Here is a 21478-nt window from a genome sequence, read left to right on the forward strand (position 1 = left end):
GGATTTATGAGATATTTTCAGGGTTGGATCTTAGGTCTTGTGTATCTTACAATGAGTGCTTTCCTGAAGGCTGCCTGACACTCATTTGCATTTCTGCAGTATATGTTATCTGTGCCATCCTTTGCACACAGGCTGGTTCTACAGCTAAGTGTTGTTGTCTGCGCTTCCTCTTCCTCTGCGCCAGGTTGTGAGTGTGGTTAGTGCGTCTCAGTGTGTTCTGTCCCCAGCTCCCGGCTTAGTGCTGCACACAGAGAGACCCTTAAGCACCGTGTTGTGAATGAAGGAGATACCATGGATTTTATGATGCATTTCAGGAACTCTTGTGTTATAGGTAGCAACAATTGCAGAGACAGATGAGTCTGCAGAATCAGAAAGTGTAATTGATTTTCATAAACGCAGAGAAATCCTTTCACGAAGACCCTCTTACAGGTAAGTTAAGTTTCCTACTGTAATGATACTTTTTCCAAAAAAAGAGAATAATTATATATCAGATTCTCCCATTATAGCTGTTCTGTTTTAAATCTCATTCATGTATCTTAATTATTTATATTGTTAAATTATATTTTAGAAAAATACTGAATGAACTTTCCTCTGATGTGCCTGGTGTTCCCAAGATTGAAGAAGAAAAGTCCGAGGAAGAAGGGACGTCACCTAATATCGCTGCAATGGCAGTGCCGACTAGCATATATCAGACTAGCACGGGGCAATACAGTATGTATGCTGCAATTCCATATGACGTACTGCTAACTTTAAGTCTCTCTAGTTTCCTTGAAGCATCTCGGGTTTTGACACTAAACTGACCCATTTTAAAATGCGTCATGATACCTAAACTGTGTATCATAGTGTGAAAAGTACATGTTAAAGAAGTGAGAGATTTGTACTGACAGTTGTCATATACTTTTGAAAAGTAAAAAAATTTTTTACTGAAAATAGAAGAAAACTTTGGGGTAAAAATAAAGAGAGGGTTTTTCTTATTTATATGTGTATATTCATATCTAGTAAAAGTTTAAAACTTACTGTTTTTGTCTCTATGATACATGTGAACATAATAAGATATAAATGTCTGTATTTCATTCTTGTTGGCTTTTGTCACCAACAATTACATTTTATACTTACTAATCTAAAAGAGGTGCATATGTTTTCTAAACTATGTTTTAAATGTAATTCTGTTTTCACTACTCTCTACTGTGTTAATTTGTGCTGCAGCTTTTTCTAGAAGAGAATGGAAAAATGATTTATTTTTTTAAACTAAAGCAATTGGACAGATCACTTAATTTGAAATTTTAAGTACCGAAAGCTGTAAATAAACAGATACATTCACATTTAGTCTTGTGCATTTTAATGGGCTGTTAATTCTGTGCTTTTTGCTTCAGTTAAAGTACTAGTCTTTTCCCAAATCAAGAATGTTTTATATATAAAAATACTTTAGTTTAAAATGAGAGCTAGAAAGAAAAGTTGGAAGGAAAAGAGAGAAAAAGGACAGAAGCAAAGTTTTTTTTTTTTAAACAAGCTAGTTAGGTACAGGAATATGTGTGACGTTAATTACTGTGTTGATCCAAGTACAGTGTTAAGATTTTAGGTGTATTTTCTGTTTTCCCTTTAAAAAGTAACAATACCTACAAAAGATCTCAAGTCTTAACTTATGACCTGGATGCTAAAGCAAGCTATAATATATGGGGAAGCCTTAGTCATTAGTTTTTTAGAGTTTTTCTTTTAATGGTGGTAGATTTGCAGTATTAAACAAATTCTGCTATGGTGATTTCTGTTCTTTGGGTAACTCCTACGCTGATACCTGACAGAACTGGTGTATAATTTGTCCACACCCTGTACAGGGCACTGAATGAATATGTCCAAAGTTGACATTAGGAAAAGAAAACTCCCCATAGTCTGTCAAAACTAGGCCTTGAGGTTTTCATCTTCATTTCTCTTTTATTACTGCACTGATTTCTGTGCCTTTTTTGTCTGACCCACTGGGAGTAGATGGTAGGAGTTTTAGAACTGGTATGGCTGGGCAGGGCTTGGAGCTGCTGGAACCTCCTGGCTGGTCAGCTCTGGCCTTGAGCAGTGGGCTGTACACCTATTATCATTTTCTGTTTTGTGTCATGAAAAGGTTGGAAATTACTGCTGAAATAATGCTAAGACATCTTAAAGTTTGGAGGGTGACCTAAGATGCTGTCTGTCGTCTGAAACATTTCTCTGGCATATCCTGATGCTGCTTAGGAATTGATCTCTTTATAAGTGACATGGGCGAGGATGCTGTGGTGAATTTGCCTACATTATTAGCTGAGAATTTGGAGAGGATGTTGAAGCTGGAGATGACGTGGGGAAGGTGGCACCTGGTCCTGCCAGTTACTACCTGGATCACAGTGAGATAGTTTCGAATCTCAGGTTTTTAGTCTTTGAAGTGTGAATGATACTAGATTGCCAAACTCGGAGGTTAATGTGAGGACAAAAGAAGATAACAGATTTTACCTGTTGGGGAAGAGAGGCATGCTACTTTTGACATGAAACAGAGAAATGTAAGCCAGCTGTGGCAGTGTCTCACTCCCAGTCATTAAACTGTTTCCCCCGGCCAGCATCAAAGCCTTTATTTCTTGTGCTCTTAGCACGTGCTTGCAGCTGGGGGCTCGATGTAAGTGTCACTACCTTGGGTGTGGGGTACGTGGGTGTGCAGGAGTGGAGTCAGGAATTCTGGTTGAGAACTAGAAAATCGAATGTTTAGAAGTTAGACATTTCTCTATTTGCCACATCAGAAGTCATGGACAGTTTCTTACTTCGCTTTCTTAATTTGGACCCATACAGTATGATCCTGGCAGTTATTTTAATAAAAAGTTGTGGTTGTCCTACCTGTGCTGTCCGCAGGTTAAAAATTGCCATTTTATTGGTTCAAAAGAAGGGATATTGCCTATGTTAAAAATGATAATTAGTGACACTTGTTTATGTTGATAATTCTTTCATTTGAAAAGTGCATACTAACATTTAAACTTTTCTTTAGAAGACATTTGCTTTAAATGTATATTTATACATACAAGATCCATTTTCATCAACCATTTCTTACTAGCAATAACTTAACAGAAATTAATATTCTTAAATATCTAGAAATAGAAACAGTTACTGGTGTCCTTTGATTTTTAGAATAGAGTTTATTTTACTAGAATTTCTGGAGATTTTTCTGTGTATTTGCATGTACCTATTTTTGAGACCCTTTTATAGCCTTTTATTGTAAAAAAATTTAAAATTTTCTTCAACTTTTATCCATGGATGACTTTCTCCCAAACTTTACTTTGTTTCTTTTTTTCAAAAATTATTGTTTTAGATCTTTTATTTTTAATTTGCTATAATGAGTTAGCTGGAGTTAAAAACAAAAGAACTGTAAAAGGAGTGTTCAACTTTGTGAGTCAAAGTTGAAGTAAAATAAAAATTCAGGTTTTCTCATATACAGGTAGTCACATTTTTAGTAGTTGAAAGTGAGATATTTGATGGAAGTTGGCCTTATTATTTCAACTTATTTTTTTTAATCACAAAGATAAGAAGTGAAAGTTAGAACAGGCTATTTCCCGGAGTAGGGAAAATAACTTAAAATAGGCAGGAATTCATTATTGTAACACCAAGAAAGTGACCTCGGCTTGAGAAACTTTGCTGGAAGTACAGATCTTAGTGATAGGTTTGCTGTATGCCAATTAAGTCGTTCTGGTCAAAGAAAACCTGTTTTGTCTCAAGAGAATATTTCTGAATGATAGTGGTTCAGATAGTCTTAGAATTAGCAAAGAATGTTACTTGCTGCATGACATTCAAGACATGCATTAAACGGGAGTGAATTCACAAACAGTAGTAGTTGTGGTTCTTCTATGTGTGCTGTTGCAGGTAAAGAAATTTAAATGTTTGAAGTTTCTTAATTCATTAAATTTTCTCTAATGACGGCTTTTTGGGTTTTTTTTTTAATCCCCCGTCTACTTTACCCTACTTCTTCCCTTACCAATTAAGGACTGTCACCTAAGACTTCAAATTATTTTTTCCTAAATATCCCTGTCTCTTTGCTTGCTCCTACTTTATTTTACTAGGAATCTTGTTAGAGTGAATCTCTATTAATTCATCTTTCCTGGCATCTTATACACTATAGGTAAGTGGGTCAGTCCTAAATCCACCATATGAAGAAAGGTATCTGTGAACTTTGTGGATTGCTTGAAGAATTCAGAATTCTCAGGAGACTCAAATGAATAAGCACCGATTCCATTTCTTTGTAAGAAGAATTTGCGCGATAGGCTTGCACATTCTAAAGTAAATGCAGTTGCATTTACTGCTCTTAGGAGTGACTTTTCTTACATGCTCCCAAGGTACCTTTCAAAGCAAACTTAGGACGGTATCTACTTGATGTAAATCTGGCTCTTTAACCTTGGTGTTGCTGTTCTTGTTACAGCAGGAGGCTGTTTTAGTCTTTATGCTTCTTTAGCATTTATTCTTTAGTCTTTATTCAAGAGGAAGGCACCTCTTGGCTTTAAGGCACAGGTACTCACAGCTTCTGTTTTGTGCTCACTTTTTGAATTTCAATCTAAGAATTCACTGGAATAAGGTCTGCTGTTCCTTTTTAAAGTTCATTCGATGAAGTTTTATTTATGAATCCTTTTATTGCAATGTGGAATAAAGATGGTTTTAAATCGTAAGTAATTAAACATTTACATGTTTATGTGTTTGGATTAGCTCATATATTACAGGTTTAGGGTTAAAAAGATGTTAGCATCACATGAAAAGAGGTCAGATAAAATCTTAATTTAAATAAATTCTGCTCCTTCCTCATTTGGTCATGAACTTTTTTTTTTTTTTCAGTTTTCCACTCTTATTTTTCTCTTCTTCCTTCTTTATTGATTATACAAGACTTTAAAATATTTTTTAATTAAAAAATTTTTTAATCAAAACTCTTGAATTTTCATCCTATAAGTAGTATTTTCCTTGCTTCAGTGATATTAATCGCTCTAGGAGAGAAGTGCTCAGTGGCGATGAGTAGTAGAAGTAGCAGATTATTTTAAACACAATTTTTTATACCAGGAATTTTTAAAGAATTTATTGCCTAGACTAGTTGATATGATAGCATCCTGGTTACCGTTGTATGTGGTAAGTTGGGCATGGGGAGACCATACTTGGGTTAATTCTGATTTGAGGCTAAATATCATAACTATATAAGAATGTGTATGAAGACATTTGTGTAACCACTAAAACTAACTTAGTAGAAAAATACTTAGTTAATTAACGAATTATACTCTCTCTAGACAAACTCTTTTTTAACGTAAGGTCAGTGTGTTCAACATTCAATCTGTGCACAGAGCGCGACCTACTTAATAATGGCGTACAGCTCACCCGAGACATTACGGGACGAAAAGTTAGGTACGTCCCAGAGCAACTAGGGCAACAGAGCTCAACTTCTACCCATCACTACTATGAGCAGATAACATACTGTCAGGCTTGAATCAGTTAATAATGGACATTGAAGTAGAATTTAATTGACTATATAATCTATTTGTTCAGTTTTAATTCAATTTAGATTATTTCATCAAACTGTAATGTTATTAGGATTATTTAAAAGAGGAACATAAATGTGCATATACTCTAAAATAATAAACCACTTTTACTTCTGCTTGAATCCTGATCAGTATTCATAGACTTGTGTGGACTCTTCATTACAAACAACAAAGTGGCCATATGTGTAAGCTTTTATGCCTCAGTTGCATGCATCAGTCCAAGAAAGCATTAATAAAACCTAGGTTCCCAAGGTAAAATTAGTAGGAAATACAGAGGTGTTTTATTTTCAGTGGCTGCTAATGGCCTTGATATGGGCCAGTGATTTTACTTTAAAATGATTTGCCAGATATGATGTCTGAGATTTGTTTTAAAATACTCCAGACACAGAAAAAGGTTTGGAATGAGTGGGTAGGGAAAATAAATGACACAAAATTCTTTCACCTTTTATGTTTGCTAGAAAAGTTCCATAAGTTAAAAAAAATAATAATTAGCTAAAACAAGACATGACTAAACTCATTCAGTTAATTTCAGTTTAGTTTTTCCTACTAGTTAATTTATATTGATGTGTATTTATTAAAAAAATTATGCTATCCTTGAATATTTCGTAACCTAAAAAGTTTCCTCCTCAAATCTTTTGAATACACACACACACACACACACACACACACACACACACACACACACACACACACACACACAGCCTATTTCTCGTATCCTGAAGCATTGGGAAATCTTCACGCGTTGGGAATATTGTCAACTGAGAGGCTACATTTTTACATGGGAGGGTCCACTGTCATTTGATAGTGCCAAAATCAAGAGTGCCTTTGGTATAAAAAAAGTTAGGCTAAACGACAAGACTCATCAGTAGAAACATTTTCCCCCTAGAGCCAGCTTCTGTGTGTGTGTGTTTGCCTTTTGTTTTCCACACCTAATTATATGATGACCAGAAAATAAAATGATAAGAGGAGCAGATTCTTGGTATATCAGCTTTGCACAGTATGAAAGCAAAGAAGTTTGGGTGGAACTATGGGGAAACAATGAAAAAAAATGAAAAGAATGAAGTATGAAAAGAAGAAAGTAAGGATTTTTATCTACCTATTTCATGGTTCTTATCCTTTGAAGCAATTACTCAGATTTTTTACTAGTTCAAAAACTCGGTAATTGTATTGTCAATATGGAAAATTAAGTTCTATCATTATAATTTGAAACAATACTTCATTTAACTCTTATGGATTCACACATGGCTTAAGTCATTTTTATATATTCTGTCTTGAAATGATAGCCATTCATTCATCATATTTATTGACTGCCTGCTGTGTGCTAGGCTTTGTGCTTCTTAGCATTGTGGTTACACTGCCTATGCCTGTTCTTTCTAAAGCACTGTTTCTTTGGCAACAAACTATCAACTGAAAATATTCATTCAAATATATGATAACATATGAAATTCATTCATGTCCAGCCATGAAGATCCAAGGAAGCAATATCTCTTCTTTTTCAGACTTCTTTCAAACCCTTTTATTATTAAGGGGTGAGTCCTGAGAGCTTGAAATCTTTGGAGAGTCATGGTGAAATCTTGTTTTTAAAATGTGTACGGAATATAATGCTCTAGATGAGCCAGACAAATAAAGTGAGGTTACTTCAGAGTTTCTCAACCACAGCGCTGTTGACATTTTGGTAACTGATTCTTTAGTTTCTGTCAATCGTATAGCAGCCTGCCAACAAACTAAAACCAGACAGCGCCTCTGTGTTGAAATCTTTTTAAAATGTTAACCCATCTTTCTGTGTTGGCCCTAGAACTGAAGATTTGTTGTGGTGGTGGTTGTTAATCTTACCAATAGTTCTGAAAGTTTTATTCGATCAGATTGTCACCTTTGCTTCAATGCCGTTACAAAGTTAGGGAATGACTCAGAAATATTCAGACTATATTTTAGACACTACTACAGCATTCCTGTAAGACATTTACATTGAATTATAGGTGTTGCGTTATTCTGATTATGTGTCATTTTTATCTTCATTGTAAAGTCTAACTAGCTGGTTTATATGTGATTTTTTTTTAAAGAATAGCCCTTGTTCCACTTAACCTTTAGTGTTTAAATTAAATCATGGAGTTGTCATCTTTATGTTAAAATATATAGGACTCTCATATTTTAAATAGTACTTATTTGTCCATTAGAGTGAAATTTAAAAACATAACATTTGATCAATTATTCTTTTGAAACTTTCTGTTAATAAGTTAATTTTTAAACATGGCCTGCAAGTCTCAGTATTTAAAGGAAGTCTACCTCATATCTGTTGCCATTAGCTACAGTTCAAGACACTTGGTAGAGGTAAATGTAGCACGAAGTCTTTCAATACAGTTACCTTTTAAGGTTCTTTCCAACTTAACATTTTATGTTTCAGGATTCTCCTGACATAGTCAAAATGGCAAAGGTTACAGTTTGTAGACTTGAGCTTTAAAACCTCAAGTCTAAAAATATATATAGGTTTTAATAAGTATAGAAATATATAGAAATGTATATTTTAATAAATATATGTTTTAAAGCTATATACTGTATATATATATATTTCATTAAAAGCTACTTTCTTTCGATGATAAATTAGACAAGTAGTTACCTGAACAAATTATAAATTCATTGTACTCATAATGCTCAATGGAATTTAACTGACCATTTCTTAAATGTTAGAAGAATGTTGTTTATCTATAACTGAAAATATATGAAAGACTGGAGAAAATCAAAACCTGGACTTTCTCCCCGTCTGATCTCCACTCTTCCTCTTAAATAATTTAGTTGGATGGATGCCAGAGAGGAGGACAACTCCATGAGTTCTGTGTATTTCAAACAGTTCTGAATATAAGATATTTTCAAGTGTTTTGAGCTTTTTCAGAGTGTTGCCCCATGAAGGAGGAGCCCCTTACCAATTCAGCATAGAGAATTAAGGATAACTTGAGAATGAGAAGCTTTGGTAATAAATAGATCCAGAGTATATTCTTCCTATATGGGATTATTAAAAATGAATCTTGAAATTCTCTAATTTTTCTTTTCTTTTTCTGTTAAGTTGCTATAGCCCAAGGTGAAGCAATCCAGATTTCTAACCCAGGATCTGATGGTGTTCAGGGACTGCAGGCATTAACAATGACAAATTCAGGAGCTCCTCCGCCAGGTGCTACAATTGTACAGTACGCAACACAGTCAGCAGATGGCACACAGCAGTTCTTTGTCCCAGGCAGCCAGGTGGTGGTTCAAGGTATATGTCATTCATCTAATACATTTAGAATACCCATGGGTTACTATAGCACTCCATTTAGTGATGATTTCATAGTTTTCTGAAATATACAGGAGGTAGATTTTCGGGGGAGGGAGGACTTAAAAAGGCTTGGAGAAGAAATATTTTAGTATATTAAACAATAAGTTAAATAAATTATACAGTTTTCAATTTTTAGCAGATTTTATTGGCTCTAAAGAAAAGTTAAATTCAGAGTAGCATAATGGAAAAAAGGAGTTGAAAATATGAATGAAGTTTTTAATTAAGTAAATATTCTTCATTTGGGGGTTAGAAATGTACTGAGTATGTTTTTAGTACCTAGTGTAGGAAGATTTAAGTATCCAGTCCTTGAGGCACTGAATTTGGGTTTTTCCCCAGTTGTTATACTCAAGTCTGCTTTCTAGACATCTCATTTCAAAACAAATGCTGACTTTGTTCTTTCTTTAGACCATTCTTAGTATATTTGAATTCTGAGGTACCTGTTCTACCTCTTAATGAAAGCTGAGTAGTGAAATAAAGCAGTTGGGATGTAGCCCTAAGTTTTTAGGGTAACCTAAGATTTCAGTTAAAATTGAATTATACATTATTTTAATTTCATTCAGTTGTGCTCAAATAACTATAATGTGTTCAATACAACTTTCAAAAATCCTGTGTTTTAGTTTAATTCTATTCCCCTTGGTCTATTTGCACTAATTTCAAAGGAAGTAATATCAGTTCTTTTAGTTTGAAAGTCTTGCAAGTATAGAAAAAAGCAGATTATAATTGATGAATCTCTTGATAATTAGCTTTACTCTTAGGTATTTGGGGAGCTTTACTCTTAGGTATTATATGGACTATAATAAAAGTGTATGAAGAGCCAAAGTGGTGACATCTATGGAGTAAAAAAAAAAAATCCATAGTACTTACCCAGTGCTTTAATGTTTTCTTTTAAATATAAATTTAAAGTACCCATTCTTTTTCCCCAGTACTCATGAACCCTATATGTCTAAATATGAAATACATCTTTTGTGAAAAATCATAAAGAATGCTCATTTCTTCCAATTTTATTTTTTTTTATATGGAAAATCTACTAAAAACTACTGATACTTTAAGAAGGAGAGTTTTTTAAAATGTTTTGTGTTTTGCATCGTTAATACATACATAAGTTTTATACTTTGGGGGTTTTAAGAACTCTTTTTCTTCCCTAAGTAACAAAGATATTTTTCTGCATTGATTCTGTTAGCTTTACGGTGTTACCTCTCACATTATGTCCTTAATCTACCTGCGGTCCACCTCTGTGTATAGTGTCGAGTGGGAACCCATTTTTATTGTTTCCCCGCATATGGCACCAGTTTTCCCTGCTAACGGTTTGTCCTTTCCCCGCTGACTTATGGGCATTATTAACTGTGCAGTAAGTAGGCCTCGTGCAGCCCCGATCTGTCTCAGCATTCTCTGTTCTGCGTGCCAGCACCACTCTAGTTTTGTTGTCACAGAACAAGTGCCCCTTTTTTGTCTTTTTAACTTTTTTTTAGCGCTGTTTTAGCTTTTGTGAACTGTTGTTCTCTCATATGCATTTGGAACAAGTTTGAGTTCCCAAATAATAATAACGTAATATAATAATAAAACCAATGATGAAATTACATTGAATTTATACGTTAATTTAGGGAGAACTGAAGTCTTTTTTCATTGTGGTGTAATTGACACATAACGTTTTATTAGTTTCAGGTGTACAACATAATGACTTGACATTTGTATAGTCACAATAAGTGATCACCACAATAAGTCTAGTTAACATCCTTAACCATATATAGTTACAAATTTTTTTTTCTTATGATGAGGACTTTTAAGGTTTACTCTTGGGGCTTCCCTGGTGGCGCAGTGGTTGGGAGTCCGCCTGCCAATGCAGGGGACGCGGGTTCGCACCCAGGTCCGGGAAGATCCCACATGCTGCGGAGCGGCTGGGCCCGTGAGCCATGGCCGCTGACCCTGTGTGTCCGGAGCCTGTGCTCCGCAACAGGAGAGGCCACAACAGTGAGAGGCCCGCGTACCGCAAAAAAAAAAAAAAAAAAAAAAAAAAGATTTACTCTTAGCACCTTTCAAATATGCAACACAGTATTGTTTACTGTGGTCGCCATGCTATACATTATTACATCCCTGGGACTTATTTATTTTATATCTGGCAGTTTGTACCTTTTGACACCCCTTTCACCCTTTTTGCTCACCCCTCATTCCCAACCTTTGGCAACCACCAATCTGTTCTCTGTGTCTATGAGTTTGGGATTTTTTTGTTTGTTTGTTTGTTTATATTCCACATATAAGTGATATCATACAGTATTTGTCTTTCTCTGACAGATTTCATTTAACATAATGCTGCTCTCAGGGTCCATCTATGTTGTCACATACGGCAGAATTTCCTTCTTTTTTATAGCCGATTAAAATTGCATTGTATAATATATACACCACATCTTTATCCATTCATCTGTCGATAGACACACTTAGATTGTTTCCACGTTTTGGCTATTGTAAATATTGCTGCAGTGAACGTGGAGGTGTAGATATCTTTTTGAATTGGTGTTTTTATTTTCTTCAGATAAATACCCGGAAGTGGGATTGCCGGATCATATGGTAGTTCTATTTTTAATTTTGAGGACCCTCCATAGTGTTTTCCACAGTGGCTGCACCAATTTACATTCCCACCAACAGAGCACAGAATGTCTTCACTTATCCAGATCTTAACTTCTTTTAACAGTTTGAAATTTTCTCCATACTTTTTGTTCAGTTAGTTTTTAAATGTTTAACCCATTAGGGTTTTGCTTTTTTGGGTTTTTTGTTTGTTTGTTTGTTTTGCTATTATGAGTGGTAGCTTTCTGTTACATTTTCTGGTTGTTCCTGGTATAGAGAAATATTGATCTCTTTAAGTTTACCTTTTATCTATGAACCTTTCTGAACTCTGATTACTTCTAATAATATGCTGAATCTTGGTGAATCTCCCTGTGATACTACATGAATGTTTGTATCAAATACAAGTAAGATGTTTCTTTTTTCCTTTCCAATCTTTATTCCTCTTGTTCTTTCTCCTTGCCTTTTCTTTTCCTTTTCTTTTCTCTTCACCTTCTCCATCTTAAAAATAATGGTGGCCAGGGGTTCTAGTTTTTTGTTAAACATAGGGGGGTCCACGAGTGTTCTTTCTTACTCTGTCCACCTTCCACCCTGTCATCTCCTTGAAAGGTCACAGCAGTTTTTCTGTGAGTCTCTGCCCTCATCTTGATTGATCCCTCCACAGCATTTAGCACTACCGACCTCTGCTTCCTTCACTTCCTGGATGCTTGTACCCCTTCTTCCAGTCGCCTCTGCCCAGCTTGTAGGTGCTGGTGGTGGTACTCGGGCTGCATCCCGCGCCCTCTTCCACCTGACTTGATTGCCCTCCCTGGATGACCTCATCCCTGCCCATGGCACACATCTCTGACGCCTGAAGTCCAAAACCCCACATCCATTTTTCCCACCCCAGTTCTCCTTTTGTTACCCTATTTCAGTAACTCTCCATCCTGTTGCTTCATGCAGAAACCTGGGTGTCACCCATCACTCTCCCACCCCTTCTCCATCCATTCTTCTTCCTGTAGCACACGTCTCTTCAGTCCTCTCCACCCCTACCGTCATAGTCCTCGTTCCGGCTGCCATGCCCTCTGACCTGTGTTACCATGATCCCTAGTCCCTGCCAGGTGGCTGCCTGGAAGCTGGTAGCTGTAGAACAGCATCCTGATTTTCCTAATCATGCCAGAGACAGCAGCTCCCTTTTTGGCCTGGTTTTTTGGGAGTTGCTTCTGAAAGTTTAGCTAGGCTCCCTTTGTTGATGCCTCCCAATGATTCTGGGAGCTACTAGTATTTCTTAAAAACAAAGTCTCTGCCTCCAGCATTTCCCTTTCCCCACTGTGTGCTCACTTCTACACTTAGGGGTGGGGCTTCTAAAATTCATATGCATGTAATTGCGTCAGCTTCCTGCTCAAAATCCTTCAGTGAATGCCTGTTACTTGTTAGACAAAGTCAGAATCCCTAACAAAGACCATACCTCTGTTTAATCCGTTACTAGGTTACTAGGCTTCTCCCTCAACTTCTCCCTCTTTTGTGCAGAATTTCTTTCATTTCCTGTGACATGCCATGGCCCCTCTCCACTCTAGGGGCCTCATGCAGAGCCTTGTACCCTGACAGGAACACCTCCACAATCATGTACATTATCCAGGTTTCATGTGGGATAGCACTTCTTTAGGAAACCTTCCTCTACCTTCCAAATCTGTCTGGTGTGACCCCTGTACCTTCTTAGGGCATGTATCCCACCATATTGTGACTCTCTGTGTCCTGCCCACATGGTGACTTCTGTTTGGACAGGTATCTTTAGTCCCTAGCACAGTCCCTGGCGTATGATAAATGTTCAATAACCATTTAGTGAATGACAGTGAAATACACTCCCTCTGTGAAAATGTTACTATTCCTGTGTGTTGATTAACAGAGTTTATCTGGTCCAGGGGATTTATTAAAACCGTACCAATAGCAGTAGTCAGCCAAGCAACCAACCCCCCTTCTTCCTTTCCTTCCTTTACCCTTTTTTACCACTATTAGTTATTGAGCACTTAAGAGCCAATTTAAAGAAATGTGGTTTTTTTATTTATTTGTTTTTTGCTGCATTGGGTCTTCGTTGCTGTGCGCAGGCTTTCTTTAGTTGCGGTGAGCGGGGGCTACTCTTTGTTGCAGTGCGTGGGCTTCTCATTGCGGTGGCTTCTCTTGTTGTGGAGCATGGGCTCTAGGCGCACGAGCTTCAGTAGTTGCAGCATGCGGACTCAGCAGTTGTGGTATGCAGGCCCTAGAGCATGCGGGCTTCAGTAGTTGTGGCCCGTGGGCTCTAGAGCGCAGGTTCAGTAGTTGTGGTGCACGGACTTAGCTGCTCCGCGGCATGTGGGATCTTCCTGGACAAGGGCTTGAACCCGTGTCCCCTGCATTGGCAGGTGGATTCTTAACCACTGTGCCACCAGGGAAGTCCGTAAAGAAATGTTGAGATTAAAATCAATTTGAACTTTCTCAAATTTGAAATAAAGTTGACTAGTAGTCTTGGAACCAAGCCCTTAGGTGTGGCTGGGATGGAAAAGAATCCTTCATGGACTCTCCATTGGTCCCCAGACTTTTTTACTTAGCCAGGATGTCTTCAGTTTATGTGCCCTGGAGAATTACTGTAAACATGGATCCTCCCTCATGTTTCGCCTCCTAAGCCTCTGAATGTGAAGTCCCTGCCTTACTAGAGGTACTTCATTGAATAAGGCAAGAATGTGGTGGAATGCCCTTTCACTGACATAAGAATGGTTTGGATCCTAATCATACAGGGAATGGGCTTTGTAAACCCATTGATCAAGATACAAGATCAGTGACATGTCACTTCTTTTTGTGAGTAGAGATGCAGATCATTTTTTCCCCTGGGCTGTGGTCTGTTTTACTGTTGAACATGTGCCACTCTTTGGCCTAACTTTGTAATTGTTAAATTTCCAATAGTGATCCAGCTCTTCATGTGCTGAACCTTCATTAAGTGATCCAAATGAAACTGGATATATTTTTTAAATTTTATGAATAGTAACTGTGATTTATTTATGAATTTTTTTAAATCACAAAATTCTTTCAAAGGATTTTAATTGAGCAAAATAGTGCATTAGATTGAGCCACATGAAATTACTGTTTTTGTGGCCCCCAAATGTTAAATATCAGCAAATTCATGTGGTTCCATAATGTTTATGGAGGAATGCTATATAATACTTACTGCTTTTGGCACAGTGAATTTTAAAAATTTCAGTATGTATGCCCTTCAAGTGAAATTAGCAAATTCTATGTCATCTTATAAACAGCTGGATTTTATGTCATTGTAGCAAATAAAAATGTGTCAAGTAAACTAAGGTGGCTGGGTATTTCTTGGTGAATTTAGAAGTGTCTGAAATACACTTCTGTGTGTTTCACAGCGTTTTTCTGGGTTGATTGTCAGTTGTTTTTAAATCTGTGTTTTTTCTCCTATGAGTTACGAAAAATATATAAGCTATATGCCTACTTTGGTTACTTAGAAACCTTGGACAGAACAATAATTTAAAAGTAGCCCCATAAGAAATAGCCATGTAACTTTTAATGCTAATGAGATGTATTTTTTGCCAGAGCCCAACTCGATTTTTATGTAAAAATAAGAAACAAGAACATTGAGATGATTTATTACAGGAAGGGTTTTTATAGGGTTTGGTTTCAGTGAGCTCGTCTGTGACAAAGCAAATTGATGGCAGTGATAGCTAGTGAGGTCACTGTGATGTCAGTACTCCTACTTACCCTGCACATGCTTGCTGGTTTGGAACACTTTATGTGGTCCTGTGATAGGGGAAGCAAGACAGTTCTGTATGCAGAAGCCCATCATGGCTGTAACTGGAGACGAAACAGGTAAGAATTTTAAAGGGATTGAAATTCCGCAAGATTGTTTTTGAAGTTTAGAAAAATTATTTAGGAACCTCTGAGTGTTTCAAAAAGTATTAACTTTCTAGTAGCTCAGGAGTAAGATGTTCCTTCTAATCTGTAACCGAATATACTCGGCACTCTGTGAAGGCATCTGAGTGTAACCGCTTCTTTGCTCAGTACTGTGCTGCTTCCCCTTTCTCTCTCTCTCTCTCTCTCTCTCTCTCTCTCTCTCTCTCTCTCTCTCTCCCCCTCTCTCCCTCTCCCTCCCTCCCTCCCTCCTCCCCCCTCTCTCTCTCTCCCTCCCCCCCCCGTCTCCATTTGCTCTACTAAAATAAGCTGTTGATTCATCTGCAACCTGTTGCAGATCCAGTGCAGCTGCAAGTCAAACACATTTTGTTCAAGTTGTAAAAAAAAAAAAAAAAGTCAGCTTCCGATTTTCTTGCTGTGTTCAAATGTAGTTGCAAGACAGAATAGGAAACACAGCGCGTCAGGGGTGTTTGTGAGCCTGCCGTTCCTTCCGTCCTGTTTAAAATGGTCTGCTTCTCAGCTAACCGGGTTCAAAGGGCCGACGTCATTACATTTCCTGGAATCGGTGCGGCGGGCAGTGGAAAGTTAAACTGCAGGCAGGCAGCACGCTGACGTCAGCCCGAGTCACGCTGTGATTGACTCAGTTCTTTCCGCCCGGCCGCACGCAGGTGGGGGCTGCCACCCTCTCCGCCGGCGCCCGTAGACCCCTAGCAGGTCCCGTGAGCCTCTCCTTAACGTTCCGCTCGAGGTAAGTGTGTGCCTGGCGGGGCCGAGCGGCCTGCGCAGGCGCCTGGCGGGGCCGGAGTGCCCGCTAGCGCCGGGTCCGGGGAGTGCGCATCTTTCAGTGCCGACCCGCACCCACCCGCCCCACCTGCAGTTCTTCCCGGGGGTGGTGCCCTCAGTTACAGGTAATGCTGGTGACTTAGTTACCGGCAGTTGAGTGCCAGCCTGGTGTTAAGCTCGCAGTTGAATTCCTGAAGAGTGAGTGACTGTAAACAGCTTCACCACACCTTATCTCTTCACTTAGTGGGTCTCGGCTCTCTTCCGGATGGGAACATTCCATTGTCTTGAGCAAGTAAAGCCTGTGTTAAATTGTTTTTCTCAAAGAAGTTTTCGTGAGGTTTTAGAGGGGCTATAGAATGCAGAAGCCCTCACATAACAGATTTATTGTAAGATATAGATGGACTTAAAATAATCTCAGATACTGCATGTCATATGATTCTTAGAACCAAAAGGCATTTTTATGCATACATGTATTTTCTAAAAATTATTAGTTGGTTTATATCTTTTTTATTTTTTTTAAACATCTTTATTGGAGTATAATTGCTGTACAATGGTGTGTTAGTTTCTGCTTTATAGCAAATTGAATCAGTTATACATATATATATGTCCCCATATCTCTTCCCTCTTGTGTCTCCCTCCCTCCCACCCTTATATCTTTCTTTACTAAGCCTTTAATTCCAATTTTCATGTCCAAACATGAGAGAGAATTATAACAAAAAATAAATGATTTGAGAATACCCAGAATATATTTAAATATTAAATTTTAAGGTAAAAATTTACATAAATGTTTAACCATTGCTTGAAAATAAATGAACATTTTTATGCGTTTATGTTTACAGAGTGAACATACCACTATCCTTGAAAATATTTTTTTTCACAGTTTTACCCATAATGCTTATACATGATTTACCCATTCTAGTTTAAATTTTTCAGAATGCTGAAATTTTTTAAATGTCACTTTTTTCGCAAGACCTCTTTGTGCCTTTGGAAATCATTATTTTTGGAAATCTGGTCAGTTCTCACAGAATCAGTTCTATTGAAAATGCTATTTGAAAATGAAAAGCATATTTTATTTGCTTTTTCGAGGAGCCCAAAGAGCACAGGATTTAAGGGGCCTTTTCAAGGTGTAGTAGAGCAGCTTTGGGGCCCACCTTTGGAGTCCCAGTTCCGCCCCCTCCCCGTGTGGATTGCAACCAAGTGGACCGAGCTAGATATTTGACTTGCAAACTTTTTGACTATGACCCACATTTTACAGCATGATGCCATAGACCTTGTGTGTGTGTGTGTGTGTGTGTGTGTGTGTGTGTGTATTTATATAAAACAAGTACATTTATATAAAACAAGTTTCAAAAATAGTGCTTATCCTTACTCTCTGTGATGTACTCATACTTGTCTTTTCCATTCTTTTTTTAATGCTATTCTTGACCCATGAAATTAATTACTGAATTACTCATGGTCTACAACTTATAGTTTGAAAAGCTGATCTGGACCAAACTCAGGCTCCAAAATAATGACTGGCCTGGTAAAGGTTTTAGGAGCATTTGCTTACAGGATCATAGAATCGAATGTGAAAGTGAATATCTTTGGTTTATAGAATTATATTATTGATTCTGTTGGGTATAGTTTAAAGTTTTATTAGAAATAGTTCTTGGCTTTGTTCATAAGCTGATTATGTTTAGGAGCCTAATTCCATACCCTTTAGTCTCCAAGTCTAAAAAACTCTGATGAATTGTATTCAGCCTGGATTTCTGAATTGTTAAAAAACAAATATTACAACTTATTCAAATTTGGAAAACAGTATCTTAGTGAATAAGGATGCGTTTTACCTTTGTGAAAAGAGGCTGCTGGAAAAGGTTTTTATTTGGAAATTCTCACGTAAAGGAATGTTTTGGATCAAGTTATAACAGCTTCTTGAAGTTGGTAGCGAAGCAAGTTATAATCATGTTAGAAATGAAAACAAGAAGTCACTCATCTACCTTAAGTTTCCATAAAACTCCAAACCTGTGTGGAAGGTATACTGAAATTGCCTCTGTGTTATTTCCTCACTGTTCCTGAAAAATTTTTAATGAAATATAGTTTAGGATAATTGTTTCACTTTGTCCAGTTTTATATGCCTATATGAATACGTTGCCTAATAAAATAATTATGATGATGCTTTGCATTTACATAAACTTTAAAATTAAAAAAATCACTTATGGGGTGAGTGCTATCCAAGAAGCTGTCAGATCACGAGAGACCCACAGGAAGCAGTGATATGGGTTAAAGGATCAGGGCAAGCCTCTGAAGAAACCATGTTTAAATACCGGAGAGGAGAAGCACTTTCCATGCATTCTCACTGAGGCACTTAGCGCAGATATTGTTACACTCATTTGCATGTAACTGAACAGGGATCGGATCGGAGTGGGTAAAGGCTCTCCTAGCTCACAAAGCTAGCAAGTGGTGAACGCGTTTGGGTTTTCAGACTCCCTGTCTGGTTCTGTTCACACCATATTACATTGCTGCTCAAAATCCACCTGACATTGGTAAATTAATGCTACGGTTAGATGAGTTATAATAGCATACTACACACTGCTTATAAAACATGCAAAATGAAGTTAGCATCATGTTAAGTAGTCAAAATGGATTTTTTCTAGAATATTTATTATTACTCTCATAGGACAATAGAGCATATATTTGCTATTATAGAGAACCTTAAATTTCAATATTCATAATTTCATCTTTTTACACAGACTTTTTTTGTCACTTTAAGAGTTTCACTTAATAAACAACTCAGGAAGGTCCCTTATATGTGTAACTTAAAATAAAAAATAGTACTGGCTTAATTCCACATGGTCTGTCTGTTATAGTAATTGTAGCAAATTTGAAAATGATCAGTACTTAGTTACACTTATATAGGATTTCATTTTCCTGGAAAAAGTGGAGCAATGGAGGAGGGAAAGTTTTTGACAGTGTGAGACACCAGGCGAGGACAAGCCTGATTTGGGCATTTTGAGTACTGGTGTAGTGGTGGGGAGGAGAGGATCAAAAGGAAAAGTGAAGATGTCCTTGGTTCGCTGGAGCCAGGGAAAGAAGCCCCTGCTAACAAGTACGGCTCCTAAGTCACCTCCATTGCGTGTTACTTCAGTGTGTTTGGGATTAGTGACGCAGAGCAAAATGACATATGAAGGGAGGAGCTGCACATAGAAAAATGTTTCTATTCAGCTGATGTGCTCAGAGATCTCAATAAACCAATAAGCAAGTAATATCACCATCATTTGGGGTGTTGATAAACTGTTTCACTTTGGAAGCTATCAAGATAGGCATTTGGCTGAGTTTCTTGTTTCTTTCTTGGTTAGAAAGAAACAAACACCTTTTACTTGTGAGGTTTTCAGTTTTCTTATTACCAGTCTGATGAGATTGTATCGTGTTTCTTTGTGATCCTCCATCTTCGAGGTTCTCTTTTAGGTGATTATGCACATTAAAAAGGACATTTTATATTATCTTTTAATGATTTATTCTCTAAAGGGATATAATAAAATATAGTAGAAATTTTAAAAGCTTTTTAAGGGGCATATTTTTTAAACAAAATAAGGAATAAGAGCCATACGTTTCAGTCATTCTATTACCTAGGTTTGTTAGAAGGGAAACTCCAGGGGAAAATATGGTTGTTATATGTCTTTTAATTATACAGTATAAGCATAATTTGGAACATTGTCTTTCAGAACTTAAGGAAGGGAAGAGGAAGGGAACTAACATTTGATGAAAGCCTACCATGTGCCAGGCACTGTGCTAGACACTTTGACATACATTATAGGGTTTATTGTGAGTATTAAATGAGAACATGTATCCCCATTTTACAGATGAGGAAACTGAACTTGCCCCAAGTCACATATCTGGTAAGTGGCACAGCTGGACTAGAACCCAGACTCCAAATCCCATGCTTTTTCTGCTGTACCGTGTTTAAAGCTTGCAAAGAGAGGTATGAAGTTACTGACCAGAGTTGAGAGTCCTAGGAATTTTCTTTCCCATGAAATATTGACACTAAACCTAAACTTTTTTTTCATGTCAGGAGTTAGATGGTTGGAACCACACTGTAATTACAACTCCTCTGTTTCTAAAATGCCAGGGTAGATAAGTAATATTTAAGGGAAGACTTAAGAAATAATGCCTTTTATCAAGAAAGGTCAGTTTGAATAAATATATGGCATCTTATCGGGCTTTCCATGGCTTAGTGTTAAAGACTTAGCTATAATAACAATAGCTAATTATAGTCTTATAATAATAAGATTGCTTATTTTAAACATTCTGAATGGCAGTGGGCTTTTGCAAAACCTTGAGAAGTTCAAAATTTACTTTGTGGTGCACATGTAAACTCACAAAGCACCCATTGTATGCGTGCTGAGTGCTCACCCGAGCTTGTCATCCCCAGGATGACTCCCTGGCACCTCCATAGGGAGTGTCCTGTGGGCCAGGACCTGTGGGGGCCCAGCCCTTCCCTGGGAGTGGGGTCGGGGGTCCGTGTCCCACTGATGGCCCATTTATTTTCAGAAATAATTTATACAGTGAAATTCTAGCATAAAAAATAATTTGGACACTTTCAGTAGTTAAGATGGAACAGGAATTGGCCTTCATAAGAGTACAGGGATCAGAATGTGTCATCGAAGAATGTAGTATGGTTCTCTGAACTGTGATCCTCAACAGCTAACCTGCTTTAAATCACCACTGCATCCACAACACTGGAAACGAAAGCTAAGATAAAAACTTTTGGATAACTTGTTTCAAAAACAAAACTTTTTGACATTTGGATTTCCTCAAAACAAGAGATTCTCTTTGCCCATATCTTATTAACATGCTTGCTAATGTGATCATATTTGAATATATGGAATTCATCCACTGATACTTATTCAGTGACCATTAGAATAGTACTGTCATATAGATTCGTTGGGATATTACAGAAATTTATACAAATTCCTACTAATTTATACTAATTCCTGTTTCTGGCTTGAACTGATGAGCTGCAAACTGATTTTTGTTGAAGGAGATAAAATGAATATACACTATGTCTGAAAAATTGTAATAAAACCCAGTTTGTTAGCTAACATCCAGAACTAATACATCCAAATATATCATTCCCTTCCAAGTTATCATTTTAAAGCGATATGTTTTCCTGAGCTGTTGCTCAAAATGTTTTAAGAATACTTCTTTTGAAAGTGGCATTGTTCTTCCTGGTGCCAAGTTTGGTCCTTGGAGGGTAGTTTCAGCTTTTGGAAATAGGCACAATTTTAGAACCATTTCTGGTTTTAAGACCAGTGAATGAACTTTACTTTTCGCCTGCAAAGTATTCCTGCCCACCCCGACTTTTTCCTTTTTTGAAAAAATGGTTACTCAAGCATTCTGCTTTAACTTACAGTACAAAAAGTACACACAAAACTCGAACAAGCACAGCAAACCCCTCTGTACCTTT

General features: G+C 37.2%; 1 protein-coding gene across 21 annotated transcripts in view; it reads left to right on the plus strand.

Annotated features, from left to right (window-relative positions):
* Nucleotides 1-21478, plus strand: part of CREM (cAMP responsive element modulator) — a 65213-nt gene that overhangs the window by 36091 nt on the left and 7644 nt on the right. For 6 of the 21 annotated variants that reach the window (XM_030837027.3, XM_060293175.2, XM_060293171.2 and 3 more), the window contains 4 exons: nucleotides 332-429; nucleotides 569-711; nucleotides 8572-8760; nucleotides 19875-19910. In XM_030837027.3, coding sequence (XP_030692887.1) covers nucleotides 332-429; nucleotides 569-711; nucleotides 8572-8760; nucleotides 19875-19910 — 466 coding nt within the window. Of the gene's footprint in view, nucleotides 1-331; nucleotides 430-568; nucleotides 712-8571; nucleotides 8761-15089; nucleotides 15211-19874; nucleotides 19911-21478 lie in introns of those variants that run through there. The other 15 variants (XM_060293172.2, XM_060293180.2, XM_060293174.2 and 12 more) reach the window with 4 other exon arrangements.

Source organism: Globicephala melas, chromosome 2 (assembly GCF_963455315.2).
Source record: "Globicephala melas chromosome 2, mGloMel1.2, whole genome shotgun sequence".
Lineage (NCBI taxonomy): Eukaryota > Metazoa > Chordata > Mammalia > Artiodactyla > Delphinidae > Globicephala > Globicephala melas.